Here is a 26,274-nt window from a genome sequence, read left to right on the forward strand (position 1 = left end):
AATATTGTGCGAATTGCAGTGTGTTGGGGGAGGAAATCAGTATGGCTTTCAAGAATATGGACTTGTGAGCAATAACCAGGCACATATCACAAAAAAGGAAAGAAGGTCTTTACAGTGGGGCTTATGAAACTAATTCACTTAATACTGATGATAAAAGAGCAAGGTCTTAGTGTCAAATAGAGAAGGAATGTTTTTGTAATGCAAGGTTAAGTGATGTAAGGAAGACTGATTTTGTCCAGCACTGAGTTGGTCCCTATGGAAGTTGGTCCCTATGGCATCTCTTCTGTTGTAAATTAACTTCTTAGTAGATAGGAGACCACTCTAAATTCAGGATTCATGTTTTCAGGTATGGAGAGGTCTCTTTTAATGCCATGTTAATTTTATTTGGGACTGCCACACAAGTGATAACTTACGAGTGAAATTTAAACTTACTCCAGCCAGTAAATCAGCCTCATCGGGGGCACAACTGAAACGCCTCTATGTGAATGTGCATAGCATGGGGAATAAACAAGAGGAGCTGGAGACGTGTGCGCGCCTGCAAGGCTATGACCTTATTGGCATTACAGAGACGTGGTGGGATAGCTCCTATGACTGGAGTGTTGGGATGGAAGGGTACAGGCTCTTTAGGAAGGACAGGCAGGGCAGGCGAGGAGGGGGTGTCACCCTCTATGTCAATGACCAGCTGGAGTGCATGGAGCTCCATCTGGGGATATGTGGTGGGTTGACCCTGGCTGGGGGCCAGGTGCCCACCAGAGCCGCTCTATCACTGCCCTCCTTCTCTGGACAGGGGAGAAAAAGTATAATGAAAAGCTTGTGGGTCGAGATAAGGACGGGGAGAGATCACTCACTAGTTATCGTCACGAGCAAAACAGACTGAACTTAGAGAGGGAATTCATCTAATGTATTACTAAGCAAAACAGAGTAGAGGAATGAGAAATAAAATCAAATCTTAAAACACCTCCCCCCACCCCTCCCATCTTCCCGGGCTCAACTTCACTCCCGGGCTTCAACCTCTGCCCCCCTCAGCAGCACAGGGGGACGGGGAGTGGGGGTTACGGTCAGTTCATCACGCGGTGTTTCTGCCGCTTCTTCATCCTCAGGGGGAGGACTCATCATTACCCTGCTCCAGCATGGGGTCCCTCTCACAGGAGACAGTCCTTCACGAACTTCTCCAATGTGAGTTTCTCCCACGTGCTACAGTTCTTCACCAACTGCTCCAACGTGAGTCTCCTCCATGGGGTGCAGACCTTCAGGAGCAAACTGCTCCAGCGTGGGTCCCCCACGGGGTCACAAGTCCTGCCAGCAAACCTGCTCTGGCGTGGGCTCCTCTCTCCACGGGTCCACCGGTCCTGCCAGGAGCTTGCTCCAGCCCGGGCTTCCCACAGGGCCACAGCCTCCTCCAGGTGTCTCCGCCTGCTCCGGCGTGGGGTCCTCCACGGGCTGCAGGTGGAATCTCTACACCCCCTCATCCTCCCTCCATGGGCTGCAGGGGGACAGCCTGCTTCACCATGGTCTTCACCACGGGCTGCAGGGGGATCTCTGCTCCGGTGCCTGGAGTACCTCCTGCCCCTCCTTCTGCACTGACCTTGGTGTCTGCAGAGTTTCTTACATCTTCTCACTCCTCTCTCCAGCTGCAAAAGCTCCCTCTAACTGTTTTTTTCTCTTTCTTAAATGTGTTATCACAGAGGCACTGATTGGCTTGGCCTTGGCCAGCGGCGGGTCCCTCTTGGAGCCGGCTGGCATTGGCTCTATCAGACACAGGGGAAGCTTCTAGCAGCTTCTCACAGAAGCCACTCCTGTAACCGCCCCCCGCTACCAAAACCTTGCCATGCAAACCCAACACAGGATAGATGAGGAGCTGACTGAGAGCTTATGGGTCAGGATTAAAGGGAGGCCTGGGGCAGAGGACATCATAGCTGTGGTCTGCTACAGGCCACCTGACCAGGGAGACTGAGTGGATGAGGCCCTTTATAGGCAAATAGGAGCAGCCTCACGTTCACAAGCCCTGGTCCTTACGGGGGACTTCAACCACCCTGACATCCATTGGAGGAACAACACAGCAGGGCACAAGCAATCTAGGAAATTCCTGGGATGTGTTGATGACAACTTTCTTCTCCAAGTGACAGAGGAGCCAAGGAGGAGAGGTGCCATGCTGGACCTTGTTCTCACCAACAAGGAGGGCCTGGTAGGGGATGTGAAGCTCAAGGGCAGCCTTGGCTGCAGTGACCACAAAATGGTGGAGTTCAAGATCCTCAGGGCAGCAAGGAGGGCACACAGCAATCTCACTACCCTGGACTTCAGGAGAGCAGACTTTGGCCTCTCCAGGGATCTGCTTGGTAGAGTACCATGGGACAAAGCTCTAGAGGGAAGAGAGGTCCAAGACAGCTGGCTAATATTCAAGGGTCACCTCCTCCAAGCTCAGGATTGATGCATCCCAAGAGGAAGTCAGGCAAAACCACCAAGAGGCCTGCATGGATGAACAAGGAGCTTCTGGGCAAAGTCAAACAAAAAACAGACGCTTACAGAGGGTGGAAGCAAGGGCAGGCAGCCTGGGAGGAATACAGAGAAACTGTCTGAGCAGCCAGGGATCAGGTTAGGAAAGCCAAAGCCCTGATAGAGTTAAATCTGGCCAGGGATGTCAAGGACAACAAGAAAAGTTTCTATAGGTATGTCAGTGATAAAAGGAGGATGAGGGGAAAATGCAAGTCCCCTCCGGAGTGAAACGGGTGACCTGGTTACCCAGGATATGGAGAAGGCTGAGGTACTCAACGACTTCTTTGCCTCAGTCTTCACTGGCAAATGCTTGAGCCACACTGCCCAGGTCGTAAAGGCAGGGACTGGGAGAATGAAGAACTGCCCACCGTAGGAGAAGATCAGGTTCAAGAATATCTAAGGAACCTGAAGGTGCACAAGTCCATAAGACCTGATGAGTTGCATCCACGGGTTTTGAGGGAACTGGTGGATGCAGTGGCCAGGCTACTCTCCATCATATTTGAGAAGTCCTGGCAGTCTAGCAAAGTTCCCACCGACTGGAAGAGGGGGAACATAACCCCCATTTTTAAGAAGGGAAAAAAAGAACACCCAGGGAACTACAGGCCGGTCAGTCTCACCTCTGTGCCTGGCAAGATCATGGAGCAGACCCTCCTGAAGACCATGCTCAGGCACATGGAAAATAACGAGGTGATTGCTGACAGGCAACACGGCTTCACTAAGGGCAAATTGTGCCTGACAAATTTGGTGGCCTTCTATGATGGGGTTACAGCGTTGGTGGACAAGGGAAGAGCAACTGACATCATCTACCTGGACTCATGCAAGGCATTTGTCACTCTCCCACACAACATCCTTGTCTCTAAATTGGAGAGACATGGATTCGATGGATGGACCACTCGGTGGATAAGGAATTGAGTGGATGGTCATACTCAAAGAGTTGTGGTCAATGGCTCAATGTCCAAGTGGAGACCAGTGACGAGTGGCGTTCCTCAGGGGTCGGTACTGGGACCGGCACTGTTCAACATCTTTGTCGGCGACATGGACAGTGGGATCGAGCAAGTTTGCTGGCGACACCAAGCTGTGTGGTGTGGTCTACACGCTGGAGGGAAGGGATGCCATCCAGAGGGACCTTGACAGGCTGGAGAGGTGGGCCCGTGCAAACCGCATGGAGTTCAACAAGGCCAAGGTCAAGGTCCTGCACGTGGGTCGGCGCAATTCCAAGCATGACTATAGGCCGGGTGGGGAATGGATTGAGAGCAGCCCCGAGGAGAAGGACTTGGGGGTATTGATTGATGCGAAGCGCAACATGAGCCGGCAGTGTGCGCCTGCAGCCCAGAAAGCCAACCGTGTCCTGGGCTGCATCAAAAGGGGTGTGACCAGCAGGTCGAGGGAGGTGATCCTGCCCCTCTACTCCGCTCTGGTGAGACCCCACCTGGAGTACTGCATCCTGCTCTGGGGGCCCCAGGACAGGAGAGACATAGAGCTGTTGGAGTGAGTCCAGAGGAGGGCCACGAAGCTGATCGGAGGGATGGAGCACCTCTGCTATGAGGACAGGCTGAGAGAGTTGGGATTGTTCAGCCTGGAGAACAGAAGGCTCCGGGGAGATCTAATTGCGGCTTACCAGTACCTGAAGGGGCCTCCAGGAAAGATGGTGAGGGACTGTTTATCAGGGAGTGTAGTGACAGGACAAGGGGTAATGGGTTTAAGCTGAAGGAGGGTCGATTTAGATTAGATGTTAGAAAGAAATTCTTTACTGTTAGAGTGGTGAGGCCCTGGCAGAGGTTGCCCAGAGAAGCTGTGGCTGCCCCTGGATCCCTGGCAGTGTTCAAGGCCAGGTTGGATGGGGCTTTGGGCAACGTGGTCTAGTGAAGAATGTCCCTGCCCGCAGCGGGGGGGTTGGAATTAGATGATGTTTAAGGTCCCTTCCAACCCAAACCATTCTATGCTTCTATGAATAATTTTTTTAACATACTGTAAATAGATATACATCTCCAGAGATATACATACTATTCCCAACAATATTAATTCAGCAGGACTTAAGTAAGTATTTGCATTTCTCTTGGGGGTGGATGAGACATTATAGCTTTAAGTCTCGTTATTAAACACAGGATTAAAGGAATATGCTGGGTCACTGAGTCGTCCTCATTTCTTTCAAGCAGTTTGTCATATAATTGGTGTTGTGAACTACTTGAGCTCCATCTTCTAGAGTAGGTAGACCACAGTGCTGTTTCCTCTGTGCAAATGTAAATGTGAGGTCGTTTTGCTGTTACACTGAGTCATTTCATTGCTTCTTGTTCTTAGAAATCTTATAAACCTTAAAACCATTGCATCAAATGGATTGTTTTGCCAGAGAAGAAGATTGAGTGTTTCTGAGTTAATGATTTCAAACTAAAATTTCAGTAAGTGCTTTTGGAAATAGTTGCTAGGGAGGAGAAGGGTTAGGCAGACTCAGCTGTAGTAGTGCAGTAACTTGGTTCCCTGCCTCTTACTCCCCTCTGGGTGTAGCAGGACACTTCATACCTCAAGGCTGTGCAGATGCCCAGAAGCTGGTTTCCTTGCAAGTTGCCCTTTCTATAGGGGTCAGGAGCTGCATATCTGCTTGCAGGTTTAAGAGTGATTAACCTAGTGTAAGTGATGTGGGCAGGTAGTTTCTCAGCTGATTGTTCCGGTAAAAGATGCTGATTGTTCCTATTCATTCAGGCAGAATGCAGTCTGAGGCGGTGATGGCATGTAGGGAATCTGTGATTCCACTTGGCAACGCTGTTAGAAAAAGTAAAACATTTCTTAAGGTACTAAATAGGAAGTGAAGAGTAATGGTTAACGATGGATATGATTATGGAGACCATGATATGATATGATTATGGAATATACTATTTCCTTATGCATTGTATGCTTTTAAATACTTAATTCTTTCTAATTTGGCCTTTGGTCAGAGGGTGTTATATGCATGAGTCTTATGATTTACAATGGCTCCTTCCTTGCTTGTTGCTGCCTCTGCATTGTGGCTAATGTTTAGAGATGAAAATCAGAGCAGCGTTTTCTTGTCTGCGTATGCACTGCTGCTTTTAACAAGGGTATTGTTTGTAACGGGGTTTCTCACCAGAAGGTGTCAGAGTAGTTCTATTTTTATTACATCGCCAGCTTCTCTCTAGAGATGTAACCTAGCAGAACAAGACGGCATAACTTAGACTTTGTGAAGAAATGTAATAGAACATTTAATTCTTCTGTCCATTTTTGATGTATCGTACAAATAGAAGAGGTTGCTGAAGTCGTGTGAATAAAAATAATGCTGTAGCGCTGAACACAAAGTGCAGGAAGGGGTGAGGAAGCTGGGGAGGTGCTTTCAGGCTGCGGGCAGGAGACATACTTGCGAGGCCCGGGTTATATTGCTGGTATTGTTGCAGAAATAAGGTTGGGCCTCAGCTGGTGGGTGTCGTTGAAGCAGTGTAAGATCTTGTCACCGCTGTCATGATGAAGGTGAGGAGGCATCGACTGGCCCACATCTCGGTTACAGCAGTCCAAGCCTTGCACATTAGCGCAAACCCAGCTTCGCTGTGATCGGCGAGGGGGAATGGTCGAGGTGCTCCTGTGTGTTGCAGGCTGTATTCGCCGTTAGAGGGACACTAATGGCCAGTGGAGGGAGAATCGTCTTGGCTAGGTAACTTCTTCAGCTGCTGCAGATAAATTTCTTAGAGACCTTATTTGTCACATTTCTGCCTAATCTTTCAGGTGTATCTGATCTGTGCAAGCCACCCATCTAATGACTGTCAGCCTAGAGAGCCCTTGGTTCAGCTCTCCTTTTAGGACATGCCGTCTCCCTTGGCAGGGTGGGAAGGATGGAGGATCATAGACAATTGAATTGGGCAGAAGAATTCTGTCAGCCAGGTTGTTTATTTTCAAGTAACTTGTCCTGATTTAATCAGATGGGGTTTCTGCAGCAGTGGTTCCCAGTGCTAATCTGCTTGGGGCTGCCGTGAGCGGTGGGAAAGGTTGCAGGGGCTCTGACTGCTGCGCTGGCCTTTGCATACGCAGGCAAGGTTTGAGGTTTAAGGTGTGCAGTTGTTTACGCGTGCCACAGTCTGGAAACTGCTGCTATACCTGTTTCTGAAACAGAAAAGAGTGGAATCGTACTGAAAAGCAGCTGTTATTTGTTAATCTCATTGTACCCAAAATAAATGCTGCCTGTGCTTTCTAGTCATTAAAAGTATGGCCTCTCCATTGTAACCACGTCATCCCCTGTGTGTATTCCTGACTTCTTGTGCTACAGCATGGTACAATACATTAATGAGACTTTAATTAAAGGGCTAGGAAGATAAAAAATCAAGAGGATATTGATGTTCTTGATAGTTGCTTCCTTTAGAAAAGACAGTTCAATATTAAGTGCAAGCAGATGGCATCACAGAAGACCTGAGGACAGTGGAAGTCCTTTAACATTTTGGAGGAAGTGCATCAGAGGGGAAGGCTGTCCCTCCTCTTCATAACCTTGAGGATGCACGCTCAGTTCAGCCGTATTGTGGGCCCTGAAAGCATTACCTGTGTATTTGTGCTTCAACTTGAACTCACAAGAAGGGAAGGCAGAAGGGAAAAATGGGAGCGTGGAAGGGTGATTGTATCTATCTGCTTTATTTGAGTAAACCTAGAGATCATTGAAATGCATACTTTGGAGCTTTCTTGTCGCTTGCACTGAAAGAACAGAAATCAGGATGGACATTTGAAATGATTGTGCATCCTATCACCTCCTGTGCTATATTTTTAAGTTCATAGGTCTGTGTTGTATCATAACTCCTTTTCCACCCCCCCTTTCCTTCCCTGAAAGCTTGGAGTCACTGCAGGGGACAGGGAGCATCCTGCAGCCCCTCCCACCCCTTCAGAGCTCAGGCCGTGTCGCCCCCCGGGCTGGACCAGGGCCCGGGCTGGGGGGCTGCGCCGGGGCTGTTTTCCCCCGGCTTTTTCGTGGGCCAGGCGGGGTCCGTGCGCCTCGGCCGCAGGCGGGAGCTGGGGGCCGGTGCGGCTGGTGGCTGCGGGAGCAGCTCGGGGGGCCGGGGCAGCCGGGAGCGCCGGGCGGTGCGGGGGCAGGGCCGCCGGGGGCTCGGGGACCTGCCCGGGGCTCGGGGACCCGCCCGGGGCTGGGGCCGGACCCTCGTCCCCGGGCGCAGCGGGACCCACCGGCAGCGCTGGCGCCCTCGGCGCGGAGCGCTGGCGCCCTCTGCGCGGAGCCCCGCCCGCCCCGCGGCCTCCCCCGCCGTGTCCTAGCGACGCCCGGGGACGCGGCCGGCAGCGCCGGGACCGCAGGCAGCGCCAGGCCCCTCACGGCCGCCCCTCGGCCCGCCGCCGCCATGAGCGGACCGCCGCCGGGGTGAGTGGGGCGGGGCGGGGGGGTGCCGCGGGGCTCCCGGGTCCGGTCCCTTCCCCGCGGCGTTGCCCCGCGTCCCTCGCTGTCAGCGGCCAGCCCTCCCCCGGCCGGCCGGCCGGCGCCGGGCCCAGCGCTCTGCCTTCCCCCCTTACCCCCAGCAGCAGGCTGGCCGTCTGCTGAGGCGGGGGGCGGCGGGGGGCTGCGGGGCCACCGTGCGGTCGGGGACACCCGCGTGTGCTCAGGCGTGGCCGCACCCCGAGCAGCCCCACAGCCTACCTGGAACAAGGTGAACCGGCGGCTGCTCTGTTTTTGTGGTTGTTTGCCTTTTTAATTCCGTAATAGCAATGGCAGGGGATTAAGTGCCGCAAACAACTTGGAAGATCTAAAGGTGTTTTCTTGCACTCCAACGTGGCCAAACGGTAGTTTTGGATGTTACGTTTGTGTGGAGTCAGGTGCCCTGACCTCTGCAGCTTGGCAACCTGGGATGTCCCGGTCAGCCTGGGCGGAGGTGGGCGCGTTTGAATCCAGGAGCCCTCCGATCCCAGAGCCCTCTGATCCAAGAGCCCTCCGATCCCAGAGCCTTCTGATCCAAGAGCCCTCCGATCCCAGAGCCCTCCGCCAAGGCGGTGACCCTGTGCTGTGCACGGGCAGGTGGCTCACAGGGGACGGGGCCGCTGGCCTCCGGCGTCTCCCTTTGCTGTTGCCCCACTGCAGATCCCCAGGTTGTGAGTTTCAGAGTGTCCAAACTTCCCCAAGATGGTATGAGTTACAGATACTGAGGAGCTCCGCAGATCGCCATCTCCATGACAAAATTTGACACATCCTGTTGTAGTGGGCGGTGCTCTGAATAAATAAATAATGACATAACTTGCTTATAGCCGTACAACCGATCAGTAGCAGAACAGGAATCTTTTGGCTTCCGTTTCCATGTCTAGTTGTGTTCAAGACTGGAACATGTAGCATGATTTGATTATTTAAAAACCTTTGAAAAAGCGTTGTGCATGAAAATCTCTTTTATGAAGAAATATATAGAACTTCGAGCAAAATACCTAAAACCTTATTCCTGCAAGATTGTTTCACTCTAGTTACCGCGTAAGGCACTTTTGGACTCTGGATGGCATTTGTTAATTCAGTTTTTGGGAAACAATTATGTGGTGGCTGATGGCATTCACATCACAGATATTTCAAGGAATATCTCCCATCTGCATCGGACACAGAAAACAGTGAGAATTACAGAGCTGTGACTTACAAAGAGCTTGTTAAAGTGGATGGGGAGAGCCCAACACACGTGGGGTTTGCCTCTGCTCCTCAACCATTTCCCTTCTGGAAGCCATCAAACAGTGCTAGCCTCTTACAGCAGCCGAATGAGTCGTAGGATCACAAAATAATTCCGTGGGAGCTCTCTAGTCCAGTCTCCTGCTCACAGGGTCAGCTGTGAGATCAGACCACGTTACTTGATCCAGACTGATCCCAAAAACCTCCGAGGGTGGGAACAGCACGCCCCCGGGTGCCCTCTCCATTGCCTGGCCCTCCTCGTGGGGAAAAATGTTTTCATTAGACCCGCCTCAGGCCCTCTTCTTTCAGCTTGTACCCGTTGTGCCTCCTCTGGCTCCGTCTCCTCCACCCCGAGGCCCTGGCAGGCTGCTGCGGGACCCCAGAGCTGCCCCTGCTCAGCCTGGCCTCGTGCTCCAGCCCCACCATCGTGCTGGCCTCCCCCCAACTCGCTCCAGACAGCCGTGGCCTCCTTGCACTGCACGGACGCAGCAGCGCGTGGGTCTGACGAGTGCCAAGGAAAGGGGACGATCACTTCCCTCCTGCTGGCTGTCCTCGCTGCCCAGGCACGCGGGCTCACCTCCGTTCAGCTTGTGTCCCCTGGACTGGCCGGTCGTCTCCAGCAGAGCTGCTCCCCGGCCCGGCTGCCTCCGGCCTGTGCTGTTGCAGGGGCCTGTTCCTTCCCGGGTGCAGGACTGGGTCCCTGCCGACCTTCATCAGGGTCCTGCTCCGCATTCAGGCAGCTCTGGGCGAGCCACTGGCTGCCTTCCAGAGCATCATGGCTGCCTTTGGGTACAGGCAGAGCAAGCTCATTTCTCCCTGCTCATTCGATCTGTGGAGATCATCCCCTGGGGCAAAGTATTCATACAATAAAGTAATGCTCACTGAGTATCTGGGCAAAGAATCCTCAGTGGTTTGGCAGTTCAATAGTTAAGATTAGATGAAGAGTAAAGAAAACAGCATGAAGCTTTCGAACCAAAACCCCGGGTGGGTTTGACCTGTGTGTCCATGGAGCAAGGCGGCTGGTGGTCTCGCTGAGGTCGGATGGCCAGGGCTGAAGGGGTCCTGCAAATATTTAAGCAGAGATACGATGGATTTGGAGAGACTGTGGCCTCTCCCTTCCTTGGTTACCACCTGAGTAAAGCTGTATGTGTGCCTAAGGGTTTTGTGGGCTTGGAGTAAACTAATTACTGTTAGAATCCAAAGCCCTGTCAAAATTTCAAGTCATCTGCTGACTTCAGCGAGTTGTGGTTCAGTAGTTGTGTTCCAGCATGGTTTCCCATAAGCACAGCAGTAGTAGTTGAAGTGAGTTAACGTGGAAGCCGGAGCTGTGCCTCGAGGTGAAGTCCGGACCCAGCCGCACCTTGCTGGAGGGCGGCCATGGTCCAAGGCCTGGGATCGGAGGAGTCAGGTCACAAGTGTTACAGCCCTGTCTCCTGACAGCGCAAGAGCCTTCTTTTGTGGAGACTGAGGATCATTCTCCTGGCTGAGCACCTCTGAGTAGTCGGCCCTCTTTCTCAGAGAGAGGAACCCAAGCACAGCGTGGTCACTGGCCATACTCACTGGGCTTAAGCTTGGAGGCACCAAACAAAATAAGCATTTATGCCGAGTAGTGTAACAAAGGCAGCAGTTATCTTCTGAATGCCTGTACCGCAGGGTAGATGGCAAAATCCCGTTCTCTGTGATGGAATTGTACCATCTCCGGATTCCTAGGGCCACGTGTGCCTGTTAGGCCATTCCCAGCTAGGATTCACAAAGTCCTTACCTTCGGAGTTTAATGCCGAATTCCGGTGCTGCAGAAAACCACTTTGCCACCATCTGCTTACCTCTCTGGAGAGTCTGACAGCGTTATTTTTGGAAGTGGGATGTACTTCATGGTGGCTGAAGAGTTTCCTTAGGGAGGGAATGGCAGAGAGCGGCCAGGTATCTGGAGAGTCTCCTAAGAGAGGTCTTTCCTCCTAGACGGACCGTGCTGGGCAGGTGTCCCTGCCTTGTGGGATGTTGAACTTGCTGTTTGTGGTTGACAGCCTGTGGTTACCTTTGTTCTGTCTGGAAACTGGACAAGCCTTGCTTACGTCCCCGGCAGAAACAGTGCAAGATCTGGCAGCTTGTTAGAGCGAGGAACGGTCTCCATGAAGGGCAGGGCTGTTTGTTGGAATGGAGTAACGTGCAACATGGGGGCTGTAGTTCCCTATGACTCTACTAATCAGTAACTAGCGCTTTGGTGCTCTCTTAGATTATTTCTTTGGTGAGCAGTCACTGATTTAATTGCACTATAAATTATTAGCTGTGAAAGTTTGCTATGCAAAACTAGTGTAGGATGCCTACTGTGACTTTGTCCTGATACCCTTTCAAATGAGTAAGAATGGTCTTAAAAATCATTGTGACACACAGCACTGCTCTGCATACGGTGCATTGTGCAGTGTAAGCTGATAAAAAACAGATACTGTTAATAAATAATAGTGGCAATGATAATGGCAGTCCTGTAGGATACAGAGTTCCAAGGGGACAGTTCCTTAATTTACTAAAATCCTAGTCGCAGCTCTAGTATGTTTTGTGTTTTGCGTACTCTGTCATCTGCACAGCTGGACTCCCCACAGCTGCAAATGTAATTCTTCCTGGGCGTTTTGGACTGATGTGTATTTTACTTTGGCCCTCAATACATTTTTTTTTAAAAGCAAAATAAATAATGGCTTTTGGTTTCTGTGGCTCCGTTCTGCCTGCTAATTTGGGTATTTGTACTTGCCATTATTAGTTTATTACTTTTGTTAATGGGGAAAAGGGAAGAGTTGGCTCCAGTGACAGCAATTTATTTTTCTGAATGGGCAGCTAAGGTGTTACCCTGGGGGTATAAATGATACCGGGGCGTGAGAGGTGTGGCAAGCACGGGGCTGCTGCCTGGCTCACGTGCCGAAGGGTTGAGCTGCCCAGGCAAGGCACAGCCAGACCTGGCCGTGGGACCGTCACCCTCCAGGTCCCAGGGCTGCTCCAGCCCTCGCGTGCTTCTGTCAGGCTCCCTGTTTCCCCAGGGTGTCCGTAGGGAGTGTGTGCTCCTCGCACGTGGTGGTCTTTGGCAGGGGAAGGAAGTTACCCGGCTTCGTTTCCTACCCTTCTAGCAGTCCAGAAGGTCTTTGTGTTAGATGACTTCATGGACGGGAATTATGGCTGTCTTCCTTTTTCCTGTGGTATGTGGTCCCTCACTTTAGAAGTCTAGTCAGGTGAGAAACAAAGATATTTTTGGCCTTTTTGCTTTTAGAAATTAAAAAAAATGTAATCTCTAATGTAATGTAAACTGTATTCTCATCTCTGGCGGTAAGCAAGATAATGAAAATCTATTTTAAAATGTGGGTGCCCATTGAAGAGTTATTGTTAAAATCGGATGCTGCTGTTTCTCAATGACTCTGTAGTAAAAGTCCTAGATCTGAAACATGGCTGTTGAAGAATTCGAGGAGATTGCTTCCCTTGAATCAATCTTGACTGGGCATGAATTTGGGGAACTCGACTCAAATTTAGATGCAAGTGAGGGAGGATTTTGAGGAAATTAATAAAAAAAAAAATCAGGAACAAACTGTGTACATCCAAGCATTCTAAATAACCTTAAATACGAAATTACTGAACTAACAGCGATATGTAGCAACTGGCTGTGATACCAGAGAAACAAATGTGATACTAATTTTAGGAAGAGCTTCAAAACTAGCCCTGAAAACTATAGATCAGCCAGTCTAGCTTCTGTGCCAGGAAAATTGCTGGCAATTCTAATAAAAAACTAGAATTTGTAGAGAGAAGAACAAACCGGATAAACAGTCAGAGAAAAAGGAGCCCCAGAGATAGCCAGAAAAAGGGACTTTTTGGAGTGTGACTATGATATGACTGTAACAAACATTTTGCATAGTACTGTTTAAGGCTGATGCTTTTCCTTTGCTGTATGTTTTGCTAACATGCTTTTTTGCCAGTTCTGCACTTCTATCTGTTGTAGAGGATTTAGAGGTGACATTTGTATATAGCTCTTAAATATTGAAATCTCTGGAAGAAAACTTCTCAGACGTGAACTTCTGTTATCCTTTTTTTGATAATATGCGCAGGAGCAGAGGAATAAATGAGACCAATGGTCTGCTTTGCTGAAAAGCTTGTTTCTGACAGTCCTCAAGTAGGTAATTCATGACATGTCTCAGATAACTTGCTTTCGGGGAAACGCCGCAGAAGTTAGCGGTTGCATTATTCTGTGAAGCTAGCAATGAACCCAAATCTGTGCTGCAACAGTTCTGTTACTGCATCTCTCGGAATCACCTTCCTGTCCGTTGGACCCTTGTCATTTGTAAGCAGCAGTCTGAATTTTATCTCCAGTGGCGCGCTTTCGAGTGAACGGTGCAGACTGTGTGCAGACGGTAAGGTCTCGCCCTGGCAGTCCCCAGACTGGAAGGTACGCCTGCACCCTGTCCGCTGAAGCACCGCGTGGGTCTGGTCCTTCGGTGTCAGTGGGGTGCTCCAGAGGGGTTCGGGACAAGCCCGAGCATAGCACCAGTACAGCCCGCTCCCAACTAAACTTGCCTAAATTCTACTGGGGGAGGGTGAACGGCTCAGCTGAAACAGGCAGGAAAACCAGGAGAAGCTGGAGGTGAGCACAGGCTTGCAGGGCCAGCCCCTGCCTGCGGTGCGTGATTTAAGCTGGCGTTCGAGTGGGCGCCCGGGTGTTCTGTGTGGCTCCGTCTGTGCTGGTTCTCACCTGGGCAGAGAGCTCAGGCTTCTCCGGGCAGTGCGGCTCTGCAAAGCCCAGTGGGATCCAGTCACGTTCTTTCCGGTGGTTTAATGGGTTTTGGTTCAGGCCCAAAACATTTCCCTATTTCCTCCAATACCCTTTTGACCTTTGAATTTAATTTGTCATTTTTGAGGACCAGCCTGTTCATAATCTAAATGAGAAAACACATGCACAGAAACATCTTTGAAACGAAAGTTGCTACATCACTGTGCTCGGGTGGGAGTTGCATTTTAACTAGTTATATGGTCCATGAAATACCAGATGCAAGGAAGTAAATGAAAAGGAATTAGATTGAGTTTCTCCTTTGCCTCTGTGTGCCAGGTGATGCCACAAGTCAGTACTTAGCACAATTGATGTGATCTGGTGGTTTCAAATGCACATGCAAACAGTAGATTAAAAAAGTAATGTAGAACAGTTGCTGTAGTCCAGCGTTTAATCAACATGCATAACAGGGTAAACTAAAATGTTTGTTTAAAGTTTAATTTATTGTTAGGAGGCACCTGTGAGATTATTGTGAAACCCCAGATAAAATTCCTGTAAATCCACGATCTCTTTGTTTTCTTGGATTTCTTTTTTTTTTTAAATTGTTCTTTCTTTCCTTGAGTATACTTTTGTGCACGGTAACTCAGCCTAGCAGTAGACATTTATCTGGAACTATCCCATTGAAAGACATGTAATAGAAGTACAGCGGCATTTAAATTTAGAGCCAAAGAAAACAAGGGAGATCAATCTCTTGTTGAGTAATTAAAACGCGCCCTGCCTAGAGAGCCCAAGGGTCAGGCTGAACATGTTATGCAATATGTATCTGAGTGTATACCTTCTACAAATGTGAATGGATTTAGAGTATTAAAAACTTAAGCCTACTGTCACTCTACTTTGTTATTCCTTCCAGAGGAGGAAGTAAGATAAGGTTGTGCTAAGAACTATTTAAAAATATATCTGCTAATTATGGAGTCTCAGTTTTTGTGTTCAACTCTCGTACCTTAGGTTCAGTTTTTGGAAGCTCTGATCTTTGGTAGCTGCGGTGATGTGGCTCTGTTGGCTTTCCAGAGATGCAGGACATTCCTGGAGCAGAGCGGGGGGGGGGGGGGGGGGCCTTGCTTGGGTGGTCTGCGTGGTCTGGTTCTCCACGTTTGTTGGTCCTACAGTTTTTCACCAGTAAATAGAAATGCAATTTGTTCACTTTGGATTGTTCGATGTACGCATTAAAGAGAACCTTTAGTAGATTGACTTGGGAACTGGAAAAGACTGGAGAGGTTCTCGCGTTTCGTGTTGGGCCCATTTGTATTGCTCTGGACACAGCAGGGGACAGTGCCCCCCTACGTCAGGGGTCTCTGAAGGGGAAAAGGTTAGCAGAAGGTAGTGTAGCCCAACTGTTCTGGCCACTTCGGCAGCGTAGTCCCAGGAGTCTTTCGGACTGAACGGCACTCTAGAGCCGTCCTAGTACCGGCTGCTTGGTCTCTCTGAAACCTTGGTGGTGCGGCATGGCGAAAGAGATCCACCCAGGTCTTTAGCTGTGACCTGCGTGGGCCGATACTGCGCTGAGCGATGAGTTGTCCAGTGCTGGTGCTTTCTAACCCAGGAGGGGCTGGTTCTCCAGAGACGGCCACCGTCCCTCACCACGCAGCTGTCTTCTGATGCCCCGGCTTGGGTGAGAACTCGCCGCCGTCCCTCAGGCACAAAGCGTGCTCTCCACAGGAAGGCCAAGGTGGTGAAAGGTGGCAGCTTGCCGAGCGCCAGAGCAATAGTGTCAGGATTCGTGCAGGCAGATGAGTGTGCTTGCTGGCCTTTTGTGCAAACTCTTTGGTTTCCTGCAGAGTACATTCAGTTTTTATTTAGCTTGAGCAAATCTGTCACATCATAGAGTAAATCCGATGATTTTGGGTAAAGTGTAGTGTACTTGGGGGGGGGTAAAAGAAGTATTCTCATCAATGCACGCTGTACGTCAGACAAACTGCTGCCATATGGTGACAGCCAGCAAAAACATACTACAGTAACGCAAGCTTTCTAGCCTGTAAATACCACAGAAATCACGAATCTTGCTCTGTACAAGTTTTGTGCAATTGAATTTATTAATATGTATGTGGGACAAGCATTATTGGCTGTTTATTTAAATAAATATTCTAGAGTCACTGTTGTGTTCAAATAATTGTCCCTGAGACAGGTAGGACAGTTCCTAGTCTTGCTGCCATGGGTTAGTTTTCCTGAGTAGTTCGTGAGTTCTGTTGGTGTAACGGCCAAATGGAGAACTGTTTTTTTGAAACAGGATTTTTTGTTCATGACCAAATTAGTGCTTGGACAGGCGACATTTTAACAGACATGTAGCTGAATCCTAGTTGAGAAAATGGTTCAAAACAGGAGGGAAGACTTAAGTGTATTTTTTGACACCTGAAATTGAAGCCACTTTGTTTTCTGTGTAGGTATTCCAAGTGATGAATTTGATATGCAGTCCCTCTGATGGTGGGATCATTAAAGAAAAGGGAGGTACCACAAAGAAATGGATGGAAATATGGATACCAAAGGAGGCTTTGGCTGAAAACACAAATAAGTAGTCTTCATCAGAACAAAGATTTGCACCCAAGTTAATAACGTGTGTGCTAGCTTTCAAGCCAGTGAAAATACAATGGAAACTGTCCTGTCTTAAAAATCTGTTTTGGTGCTAGCAGTTTCTGTTAATGTAAGTAGACTGAAGAAAGCAATTTTTTTGTGTTAAATACCAGACAATAATGTCTGAGAGCTGGCAATGGAGACCGCAGGAAAATTCCTTTGTGTAGGCGAAGTCTGATAAGTGATATGCCTGGAGCCGGAGGTTGGACTAGATGGCCTCTGGAGGTGCCTCCCAACCCAAGTTATTCTTACAGGTCTTTGCAAAAGCTGCCAGAAACTTTCTCACTGTCACATCTATCAGCAGTTAGGAGGCGGCCGAAGGAAGGGGAGCGTGGGGCGCGTGGTGGGCAGTGGGAGCATGCAGTGGTGCAGGAGTTCTGGGACCTCGCTCTTCAACAGGGCCCGTGGGAGGGTGGCCAGGGAGCTGGGTCTGTGCCTGCCGGACTCAGCCAGCAATCCAGCTCTGAATGTTGTGTGGCATGGTGCTGACCTGCTGAAGGTCAGAGTTTCTTATCAGAGGCGGCTGTTGTGGGAGCTGGTCTTGGAGGAGACCTGCAGGGCTGGGCTCTGTTGGACCCTGTGCCTTGGTGGTGGTATGCCGTTCGATGCTGTATCTTGTGTAGAAGTCACTTGTTTCTGATACGAATCTTCTGGAGGCAATAAGATGTTACCTTTACATAATCTAATGGGCATTTATCTGACAAAATGCTGGGCATGATTCATCAAGACAGCATTTTCTGCAGCAAACTATCGGGTAGGTCTTTATAACTTAAGCTGTAATTATTTGGCTGTCAATGGGATTATATGCATCTGTATTGATTTTATTTCAGATTTCTTGCAAGCTACAATAGCCTTACAGACAAACACCTGGTTGGATATTTCAGCAATACCAGGATAAGACGGCATCTTCAGAGATCAGGACTGGTGAGATTGAAAAGTTTCTTTTTCTGAGAAAAAAAGAAAAGAGTTCTTTAATATTGCACAAGTCAAACCACTGATGGTTCTGTTGGTTATTTGTTAGAGGTATGTTTGTCATTGGTAAGAATTTCACCAGCTAGCCAAACATGTGAAATTATGCTGTGCCAGATCAAAGCCACACGATCACACTGAGACTGAGGGTAGGTTTGTTCAATCCAAGCATTTCCCACTGCATTATTACCTACCGTTGGTCAGCTAGGTACTGCGGGGACACAGGTGGTGCATAAGGCTGTGCTTAGCTCCCTGTGCTAAGTGGTTTTTGAAACACTACTAACAGCTGAGGAAATACCGTAGCTGGCATTGAGCACATTTCAGGATGTCAAGGTCTGAGGGCCACCTGGGACTATGAAGATGCTGGCCTGTGGGCTGCTGGTGGATGATGATTGCATACTAGAAGTGATGTGCTAACAGTCAATCTGGAGGCCATACTCCAGAGAATACCATGTTTACACTTCCACTGCACTTTCTGTAATGCAACAGCCAGAACGCTTATCTGCGAGAAACTGGAAACAGTGGCTGACATGGATTGGTGCTGTATGTAGACATTGGAGAGCCTTGGCTTGGCCCTGAGCTTCTTCTCAGTAATGCAGTTTCAGTAAGTTATTGCATATTACTGCACAATTACAGTGACGTGAGTATATTTGTCAATCTGCTTGTATTTCATATCCAAGCAGAAGCAGATATTTTATGGTGAGGTTTTGATAAATTCAGAATGTTTTTGTGTTTCTGCTCCATTTTTCTTTTTTTGCTCATTGGAGTTCACCTCTGAAAAATCTTTCAGTTTGCAAATATACAGAATCATATTGATTCTTTTAGGTTTTTTTAAACTGTGAGTCTAAGCGTCTTTGACTCTACTAGTTGTTTCAATAGCTTCAGTGTTATTTTTCAAAAGTGTTTAATGGAAAACTGGAGGATTTGGTAAAGGTGAATGTGCCGAACATTTTGAAAAGTACATACACGCTCCTAGGTGTGACTCTCTTTATCACAGGCAGATGCAACCCTTACGCAGTAGGAAGGCAAGTATTTAATTCCCCTGCACTGACTTGGGCAATGGCCCATGAAGAGTAAGGCTGAGCCCTCAGCTGTTAGGAAATGTGACTGCTACTCTTCTGCTCTTCCCATTTGGCTGATGGGGTCCACAGGGTCAAAGAAACTGCAATTCTGTGCTGGGCAGGTGAGTGCCAGCACCATGGCAGAAGCAGCGGGGGTAGCTAACTGGGAGGAGAAAGTAGTCTTTTTGGGAAATGGCACTCTGCTTGAAAACATACTTTATTCTGTCTTCTCCTTTTTAGTTACATTATATTTGTTTATGGCAGATCTCAAGGAGTGGAAGAATAATATCTGAGAAAGAATACCAGCTAAATGCTATGAGGAGGGAGCACCAACAATACGTACAGGAGTGCCTGGCTCGGGCCATATTTCATAAGGTCCTTGACATGGAGGTACGCATTTACTAGAGATGTGTAAGCCTTTTCAGATACTTCCCTACTGACAGCCAGTGGCTGTTAACTCGTACTGTCCTGTTTTCTGTAGCTGTGCCCTCATGCTCCCCTGAAAGGCTCTCTCCTGCTGGGAAAAAGGACAATCTTTGTGCTCGATGTCCCCCACATGAAACCTCCACTGGCCTCTAGCTGTTTAACCATACTGTTGTTAGAACACTGTCCTGGTCACTTACTGCACTTTGGCAGTCGTTGGATTGTGGGATGATATTCACAGGGCTAGTTTGCTTAAAAAAATTCTAATCAAAACAAAATAGTTTGAACATAGTTATGTATCTTATCTGAGTACAAAATTTGGGCACATTCCTGTTACATATCAAGAATGGACTTGGTCCCTACAACTTAACAAATGCTCAGTCATTCCCTTGCTGTTGTTAATATACACAGGTGTAATGCAAATGGATTGAATCAACAGTAGTTTTATAATAGGGCTTAATGAGGGTAGTGACTGGGGAGCAGGCAAGTGGTAAGCAGAACAGAAGCATTCATTGACATCTCATAATGCCCATTAATGAGATTTCTCTTTCTCTTACATGGACAGCGTCATCATCAGCTGGAAATAAAAAGGAAACTTGAAAATTCTTTGGGGAAGGAGAGGGTGCAGAAAATCAAGGTAAAGCTTGTGTGCTACTGAGAACTGATGGGCCATGGCAGTTTTGCCCTGTGTTAAATAACAGCCATGAGTCAGGCCAGAGATTCACTGAGTCAACAGTCCTGTCTTTGATGTTTATGGAAAAAGTACAAGAAACAGGCAAATAGAGGATGATCCTGCCCCCCCCCCCCCCCCGGTTACATCTCCTTCCTCTGTGCAGCAGTTCCAGAACTTCCATTCATGCACGGGATTCCTTTTGAATCTGCTTACTATTTTGGTTCTTCAGTGTTGGTTGTGGAATGGAATTATGAATTGTATGAAATGGTACTTCCTTGCATTTCTGCACAATAATTAATGTATCTGCTGTCTGATAATTCTGTTTGATGCTCCATTGTTCTAGTTATGTAAAAAGTGAATAACTGTTCTGCTTTTCCAAGGTATTTGTGGTTTTACATACCTTTTGCATATTCCTTCTCAGTTTTCAAAGCTGAAGACCCTCAGTCTATTGCATCTTTCATACATGAGCCATTCCAGGCTTCTCATTACTGTTGCCATTTTTTTTACCTTTTCTAGTTCTACTATTTCTGTTTTGAAATGGGGAACCAGAATGGGATGAATAATTCAAGATATGTGCTGCAGTTCTCCTAGTAATTCTAGACACTATCTACTTTTGACTGCTACAGAGCTCACGTTTTCAGTCATTTGCCTCTCCACATGATATTTAGCAGAACCAGCATGTAAGTAATGAAAAGAGGTTTCAGAAGTCTTCACTTTGATGTCATGTAGGTAGAGCTTGATTCTGTGGTTGTTCATGGATATCCCACAGAAGTCATTGATTCTTCTCCCCATGAAGTCACTTGGACTCATATGGGAAAAGTTGTTCTCCTTTTGGCTGAAATATACTCAACATCTTATTTTTTTATTAGGAGCCTGCACATATTGAGAAGAATGCCCTGAGAAGCTAGCTGCTTCTTTGAACAGTTGAAAAAAATGTGAAATCTTTTTAATTTTAAATAATACATTTATGAGCAATTCATTAAGAAAAGAAAGGAGGAGATTTTAATGAAAAACACTGATCACTATGGTAATTGCAAAGGCATTATTTACTGACTGAAGTTCTGCTGGTAGAAAGTCACCACAGTGGAAGTACTGACTAAGGCACCCTATCAAAGGATCTTGGACTTGGATTGTTTTGGAACATAAACCCAAACTGCTTCCTTCAGTGAGAAGTATAAGGGAAATGCCTGCAGATATGTGATCTGTATCTTTGCTGTGATGCCACAATGGGACACAGGAACCCGACTGGAGTTAGCAGTGTAATTTAATTCTCACCTCATACATTCAGTGTATTCAGCTGAGTAGCTAATCTGAAAGGAAAGGAGAAAAGACAAATGACTGAGCAAGGGAGGATGAGAGACAGAGCTATCTATTTCCAGAAGCGTAGTTAGCCCAACGTGGAGATTTTGAGAAGAAAAGGTAGGGAGGGCAGCAGTCAGAGCAAGGAAGTGGCAGGTGCACTCAAATTTAGAAAAGAAAGAGACCTTCAACCAAACCAAGAATTGGGAGATACACAGAAACAGGCAGATGAATTGAATTTGAGGGGATCAGCAGCTGGAGAAGGCTGCAGGGGAATGAATCAGAGATGGGAACAAGTCTTTTCCCTCGTCCCTCTCTCATTCTCCCCATGATTTCCTTTCTTTCCTTAACTAGGTGTTCCATCGGGTCTAGGCACATTGATTGTCATAGCTGTCCGATGAAAGACGGATGGAAGGCAAGCTCAAACATTGCTGTTAGAGTATTTAGTACCTCAGAGATGTAAATTTCTGTTCTTTTAGGTGGAACGATCCAGAAGATCAGTGGAAGATGCCAGACCTATGCGGTCCCCACATCCACCCCTTGGTCCAAGAAATCATTATGGGCTCCAGCCTTTAGTGGCTGGAGAACCAACTGGTCACTCAGAACTGGTGAGTTTCACCAACTGCTCCATGTGCTGCAGTGTAAGCACACGCAGCTGAAAGTGTGCACGTACACCTATGACATCTGTGCTTAGGCTAGAGCACTGACTGCCCCAATTGATCCAGGCTATGGCCTCATCCTTCATCACTTGAGGCTGATTTCCTGTTTGCAGGATCATGTCATTAAAGAGAAATCTTGCAAAGCCGGTGTTGCAGGAATGGCACATCAGAACCTGGAAAAAATAGCTTTGCTTTGTGATAAATTTGTTTTAATCTTTCCCTTTTATCTGCCTTGTCACCCAAGGTTAGGCTGGTATCAGTACATTGAGTATTGTCAATGAATACTGTGGCTGTCGGCAAGTTTACACATGTTGTAAAGTCCTGAAAACGATGGAGGTCTTTTAGAAAGCAGAGTTGAAGGGGTGAAACAAGACTAAAGGTCATTCCAGAAGGCCTTGCCTTGGAGCTGTGGTTCAGAAGCCTCTTACTCTGTTTAACAGGCAGAGAAGGAATGTTAATATACTCTTGAAATATAATAATACTAAACTATAATGATACTAAAATCTAAGGTCGAAAGTCAAATATCTAGTTCAGTTTTAACTGGTTCTCCATTTCAATAATGATAATTGGTGCAGACTGAAGGGAGACTTCCAGTCCTGAGTGACCGCCTCCTCTCCGTACAGAGGGCACCTGGACCTCTATTTGATTATGCTGGTGGACACCCTCCTCATCAACGCCGATGCAAGGAACCTGTCTTTTCTAAGACGGTGAGTTAACCCCGTTAAACAGGTTTTTTAGGTTTTGACATTTTAACTTGGTATTCTGAAGGGTATACAAGGAAAAGATGAAATAAAAAAGTCAGAAAAATGCTGAGTATTGAACAGAAATAGCCATGCTTTTGTCGTGCATTCTCGTTGTCCGTGTGCTGACGTCACCAAAACAGCACACTGCTACAGTTTCTCTGAGTTCACGATGTTTGCTTCAAGGCTGCACTGTGATGAGACAGTAGCAAAACCTGTATTTATGGCCAAGTGTTATTTTGGATGCTCCAGGTTTTGGATGCTCAATTACACATGCCTAAAGGGGTCTGGCTTTTTGGAGCAGACTAGAACATTTCATTTCCTGAAGGTACCTGAGAATCACTCATCCCTTCCAAATATCTTGATCAGTGCTATTTTTTTCCTTTTTTTCTTTATGATGGTGCTCTGCACTGGCAACTATACACTGAGATTTTGTAGCTGTTTCCATTTTCTTTTTCCTTTTCTAGACTTCCTGGCGACCAAATACAGCTCCGGGAAATATGCAACACCCACTTCGACTCCAGCCACTTCGCAGCTGTGCTGTAGAAGGGTCTATACCAAAGACTTCAAGCTCTAAACAGAAGTGCCACACACTTGAACATGATCAGCAGTTTGCCAGTGGGGTGAGGCCATATTTCATTCTGAAAAATAATGTAATTTTAGGGACAGCTTTATAATACTGCTTTAGTACTGTAGTTCCCAGAGCTGCATACTGCAGGCAACATGCCTTCCAGATGGTTGCCAGCTTTTATTTAAACTCTCCTTTTTAACCTCCCCTTATTTTTCTAGACATTGTTTTACTGGTCTAATGCCCAGTTCTTGATCACAGTGAGGAAAAATATGGTGGCTTATCTTTTATAGTATAAAATCTCTCTGCATGCAAAATTTTCTCACTCTACGTAGATTTTCTGTTACATGGAGAAGGAGGCAGCCACTTGGTTAACACCAATAACTCATGAATATTTTCACACAGTCTCACAAGTTTTTATATTCATCTACAGCTGCAAAGAAGCAAAAAACTCCTTCCTTTTTTTTTTACCATTCCTCCTACTAAGTCACACTAGCGGGTTCAGAGAATGAGAGCTTTTTGGAATAGCCAAACATGATCTTGATGTGTACGCAGTTACTTTTAGGTGAGATTTGGACTTGTCTTCTGATCTAGAACAACATTATGTAATTGACTTTGTGTTAGGAGTTCCATGGGACTGGAGGATTTTGGAATGAGACCGTGACCTGCTACAATTGACTGGCAGACACTGTAAGAATAGCCCCCTTCTGCTGTGCATTTGCTCTGTGTTGTGATGCTCATGAGCCTTTCTCCAAGAATTTGCTGGCACTATCTATGTCTAGTCAAATTACAGGTTATTAAATTGTTTTTTTTTAATGCTTGCTACTGACAAAACAGCTAAATCAGTCATAGATTATGAAGACATGATGCTGAGCTCAGATCCAGAGTGTGCAACATTTGCAGAATTTATTCTCTAGGGATATCTTGCTTTTCAGGGCCCTGGACCCTCTGTTAGCATTTCATCCTGAAGGAGGACTAAACCTCCACTACAAATGTGAAAGAAGCGTTTTGAACCACATCTTGTATAATTGATGCCAAATGATGTTATTGTTGAAGATTCTGGCTGCTTTGGAATTTGCTTGCCAGCTGAGAGAACGCAGCAGTGCTGTGGGGTTGTGCAATATTCTGTCTGCTTGTGATCAGAACTCTGCATGGTTACAAGCACCACATGGTTTGCAATGTTGTATATATCTATGGGGGTGACATTTTCAAGCAATCTGCCTGTTGCTTTGCAAATTAAAAGAAAAGGTTTTAGCACAGAAATGTTTTCATGAACAAAATTGCAAACACCAAGTTAAGGAATTGTTCTAGAAGTATGTGTGGTACTAAATGTAAAGAGCAGCCAAACCCTGGCTAGTTCAATACGCTTGGTAGCTTATTCTGCATAACCTATTTAACCTGGTTAAAATGTTTTTGCAGGGGCAGAGGAGTGGATTAAGACTTATGAATTCAATGGGATATGTGACTGGTATATCCCCATATCAACTGCCCGTCATTAACAATTATGTGATACCAGTGCCACCTCCGCCCCTGCAAAAAGGAGACAAGAATGTAAATGCGGTGAGAGATGGGATGCCCAGAGGGAGACGACTTCATCCCACCACTGCACCAAATGGCTTAGAGCAACTTTTAACAAAGGTAAGTTATCTCTGTCTACTTCTCTGTTTACGCATCGGTATATTACCTTCCTCATTGGTGTATTTGCCTCATGCTGAAAGATGTGTATACCTAGTTTGCATAAAGATTCACTGAATTTTTGAAAGAAAGAAAATTTATAACTATTAAAATACATAACTGCCACCCATCTCTATATATACTAAAACATTTGGTGTTTTTCATTAGCGGGGGGGGGGGGGGGAAGGGTGCTTGAACAAAACCACCATGGGAACTCTTACTCAAAGCCTCCCATTTTAGTCAATCTGATCCTATCTCTGACCTTATCTACTACCAGAACTTCAGAGGGATATATGAAATGCCTTGAGCATATGAAAACTTCATCTGTTACACTGTCTCTCCAGCCAGTTTTGACTCCTGTAAATTAAATTGTAGGACCCAGGATTGGGAGGAACGATATGGGTCATTAAACACGATCCCTGCAATTTTTGGCAATTCAATGCAATGGATTTTCAGTTCAAAATATTTTTCTGCCCTTCTGCATGTTACAAAACACTTTCCAATTTAAGCAGCTCAAGATCTGTCTTAAAAGACTGGAACCCTCAAGTGTCTGCTGTGCATATATGATCTTTGTGTTCACCTTCTGTCAGAGTTGGAAGCTGAATGCATTTTTTGTGTGTCTCCTGCTGCAGAATTCTGGAGGATTCCCGAAGTCCTCGTTACGCAGCAACGCATTTGTTACTATGGTCTTTCTAGGAAAAAGTGTGCATTTATCTCACAATGACACTGATTACAGAGATGAAATCAAAGTCTATCAGCAGCATTGTGGAGGAGAAAACCTTTGTGTCTACAAAGGCAAGCTATTGGAAGGAGGTAAGGATAAAGAGTCAGAGTTCATACTGATTGTGGCAAAATCTTTTTTTTTTTTTTTTTTTGGCTAAAATGTTGATGTGATACCAAATGCTTTCAGCTGAACTCAGTCAAGATACACACATCCAGGGATTTTTATACCATTTACCTCCACACTGAATCTGGATCTACTGTTTCATGACTGAGGGTGATGTTACAATTACTTTTGCAAGTTATGGTAGAAGGAGTTTAGAGAACTGATTTAACACAATACTGTAGCTTATATTAATTTTGTATAGAGAAGTATGGTTAATAAAGTGGTTGTAGCAATAAACTGTCCTTAAATAGGGGTTATCTGTTTCTAACTTGCTCTAATACATCAGTGCATGTTGCTTATTATTCCAGAAGAAAAAGTACATAGTGGGAGCCCAATTCCCATCTCTTTTACATGATTCCATCACACCAGTAAAAGGTGAATTGTGTTCTGGGAAATTGAGAAGAGGAAATGGCTGGGAGATTTTCACCTATGAGGAGGAGTGATTCCACAGATTATTCCCCTCATTCCAGCTCACAGAACCTGCTGTGTTTGTGTTTGCATTTTCACTGGATATGGGAAGACGGTGCAGAGATGCCTGCACTTCGGCCTGCCCCCCGAGGTTATGGGTGCACTGCGGTGTTAAGCGTGTGCTGGAGCTGTGCCGCAGCCGTGCAAAAGGTGTCCTTTGTGTGTGCTCCTGTTGTCCCTGTTCGGGAACCCGCTGAGTACAGCGTGGCTTCCTCCCTGCTGGTGTGTGCTCAGTCTGCTTTGGAAGGTACCACAGTTGTGGGTTACGGGAGTACAACCCAGCCCCCCCGGCACGAGCGGGGGAGCAGCCTCAGTGCCCTCATGGACGGCTCGGATGCCCAAAGTGCCCTGGCAGCGTAGCCTGAAGTGGCTCGTG

The 26,274-nt window shown here is 47.0% G+C and overlaps 1 protein-coding gene across 1 annotated transcript in view; it reads left to right on the forward strand.

Moving 5' to 3' along the window:
• Positions 1–7,701: 7,701 nt before the first annotated feature.
• Positions 7,702–26,274, forward strand: part of ERICH3 (glutamate rich 3) — a 45,279-nt gene continuing 26,706 nt past the window's right edge. The window contains exons 1-9 of the mRNA XM_075759099.1: positions 7,702–7,846; positions 17,309–17,402; positions 18,773–18,898; positions 19,497–19,568; positions 21,383–21,511; positions 22,186–22,269; positions 22,770–22,925; positions 24,290–24,508; positions 25,177–25,357. Of these exons, the coding sequence (XP_075615214.1) occupies positions 7,827–7,846; positions 17,309–17,402; positions 18,773–18,898; positions 19,497–19,568; positions 21,383–21,511; positions 22,186–22,269; positions 22,770–22,925; positions 24,290–24,508; positions 25,177–25,357 (1,081 nt within the window). The 5' untranslated portion in view covers positions 7,702–7,826. The remainder of the gene's footprint in view (positions 7,847–17,308; positions 17,403–18,772; positions 18,899–19,496; positions 19,569–21,382; positions 21,512–22,185; positions 22,270–22,769; positions 22,926–24,289; positions 24,509–25,176; positions 25,358–26,274) is intronic.

The sequence above is a fragment of the Balearica regulorum genome, chromosome 8 (genome assembly GCF_011004875.1).
Source record: "Balearica regulorum gibbericeps isolate bBalReg1 chromosome 8, bBalReg1.pri, whole genome shotgun sequence".
Classification (NCBI taxonomy): Eukaryota; Metazoa; Chordata; class Aves; order Gruiformes; family Gruidae; genus Balearica; species Balearica regulorum.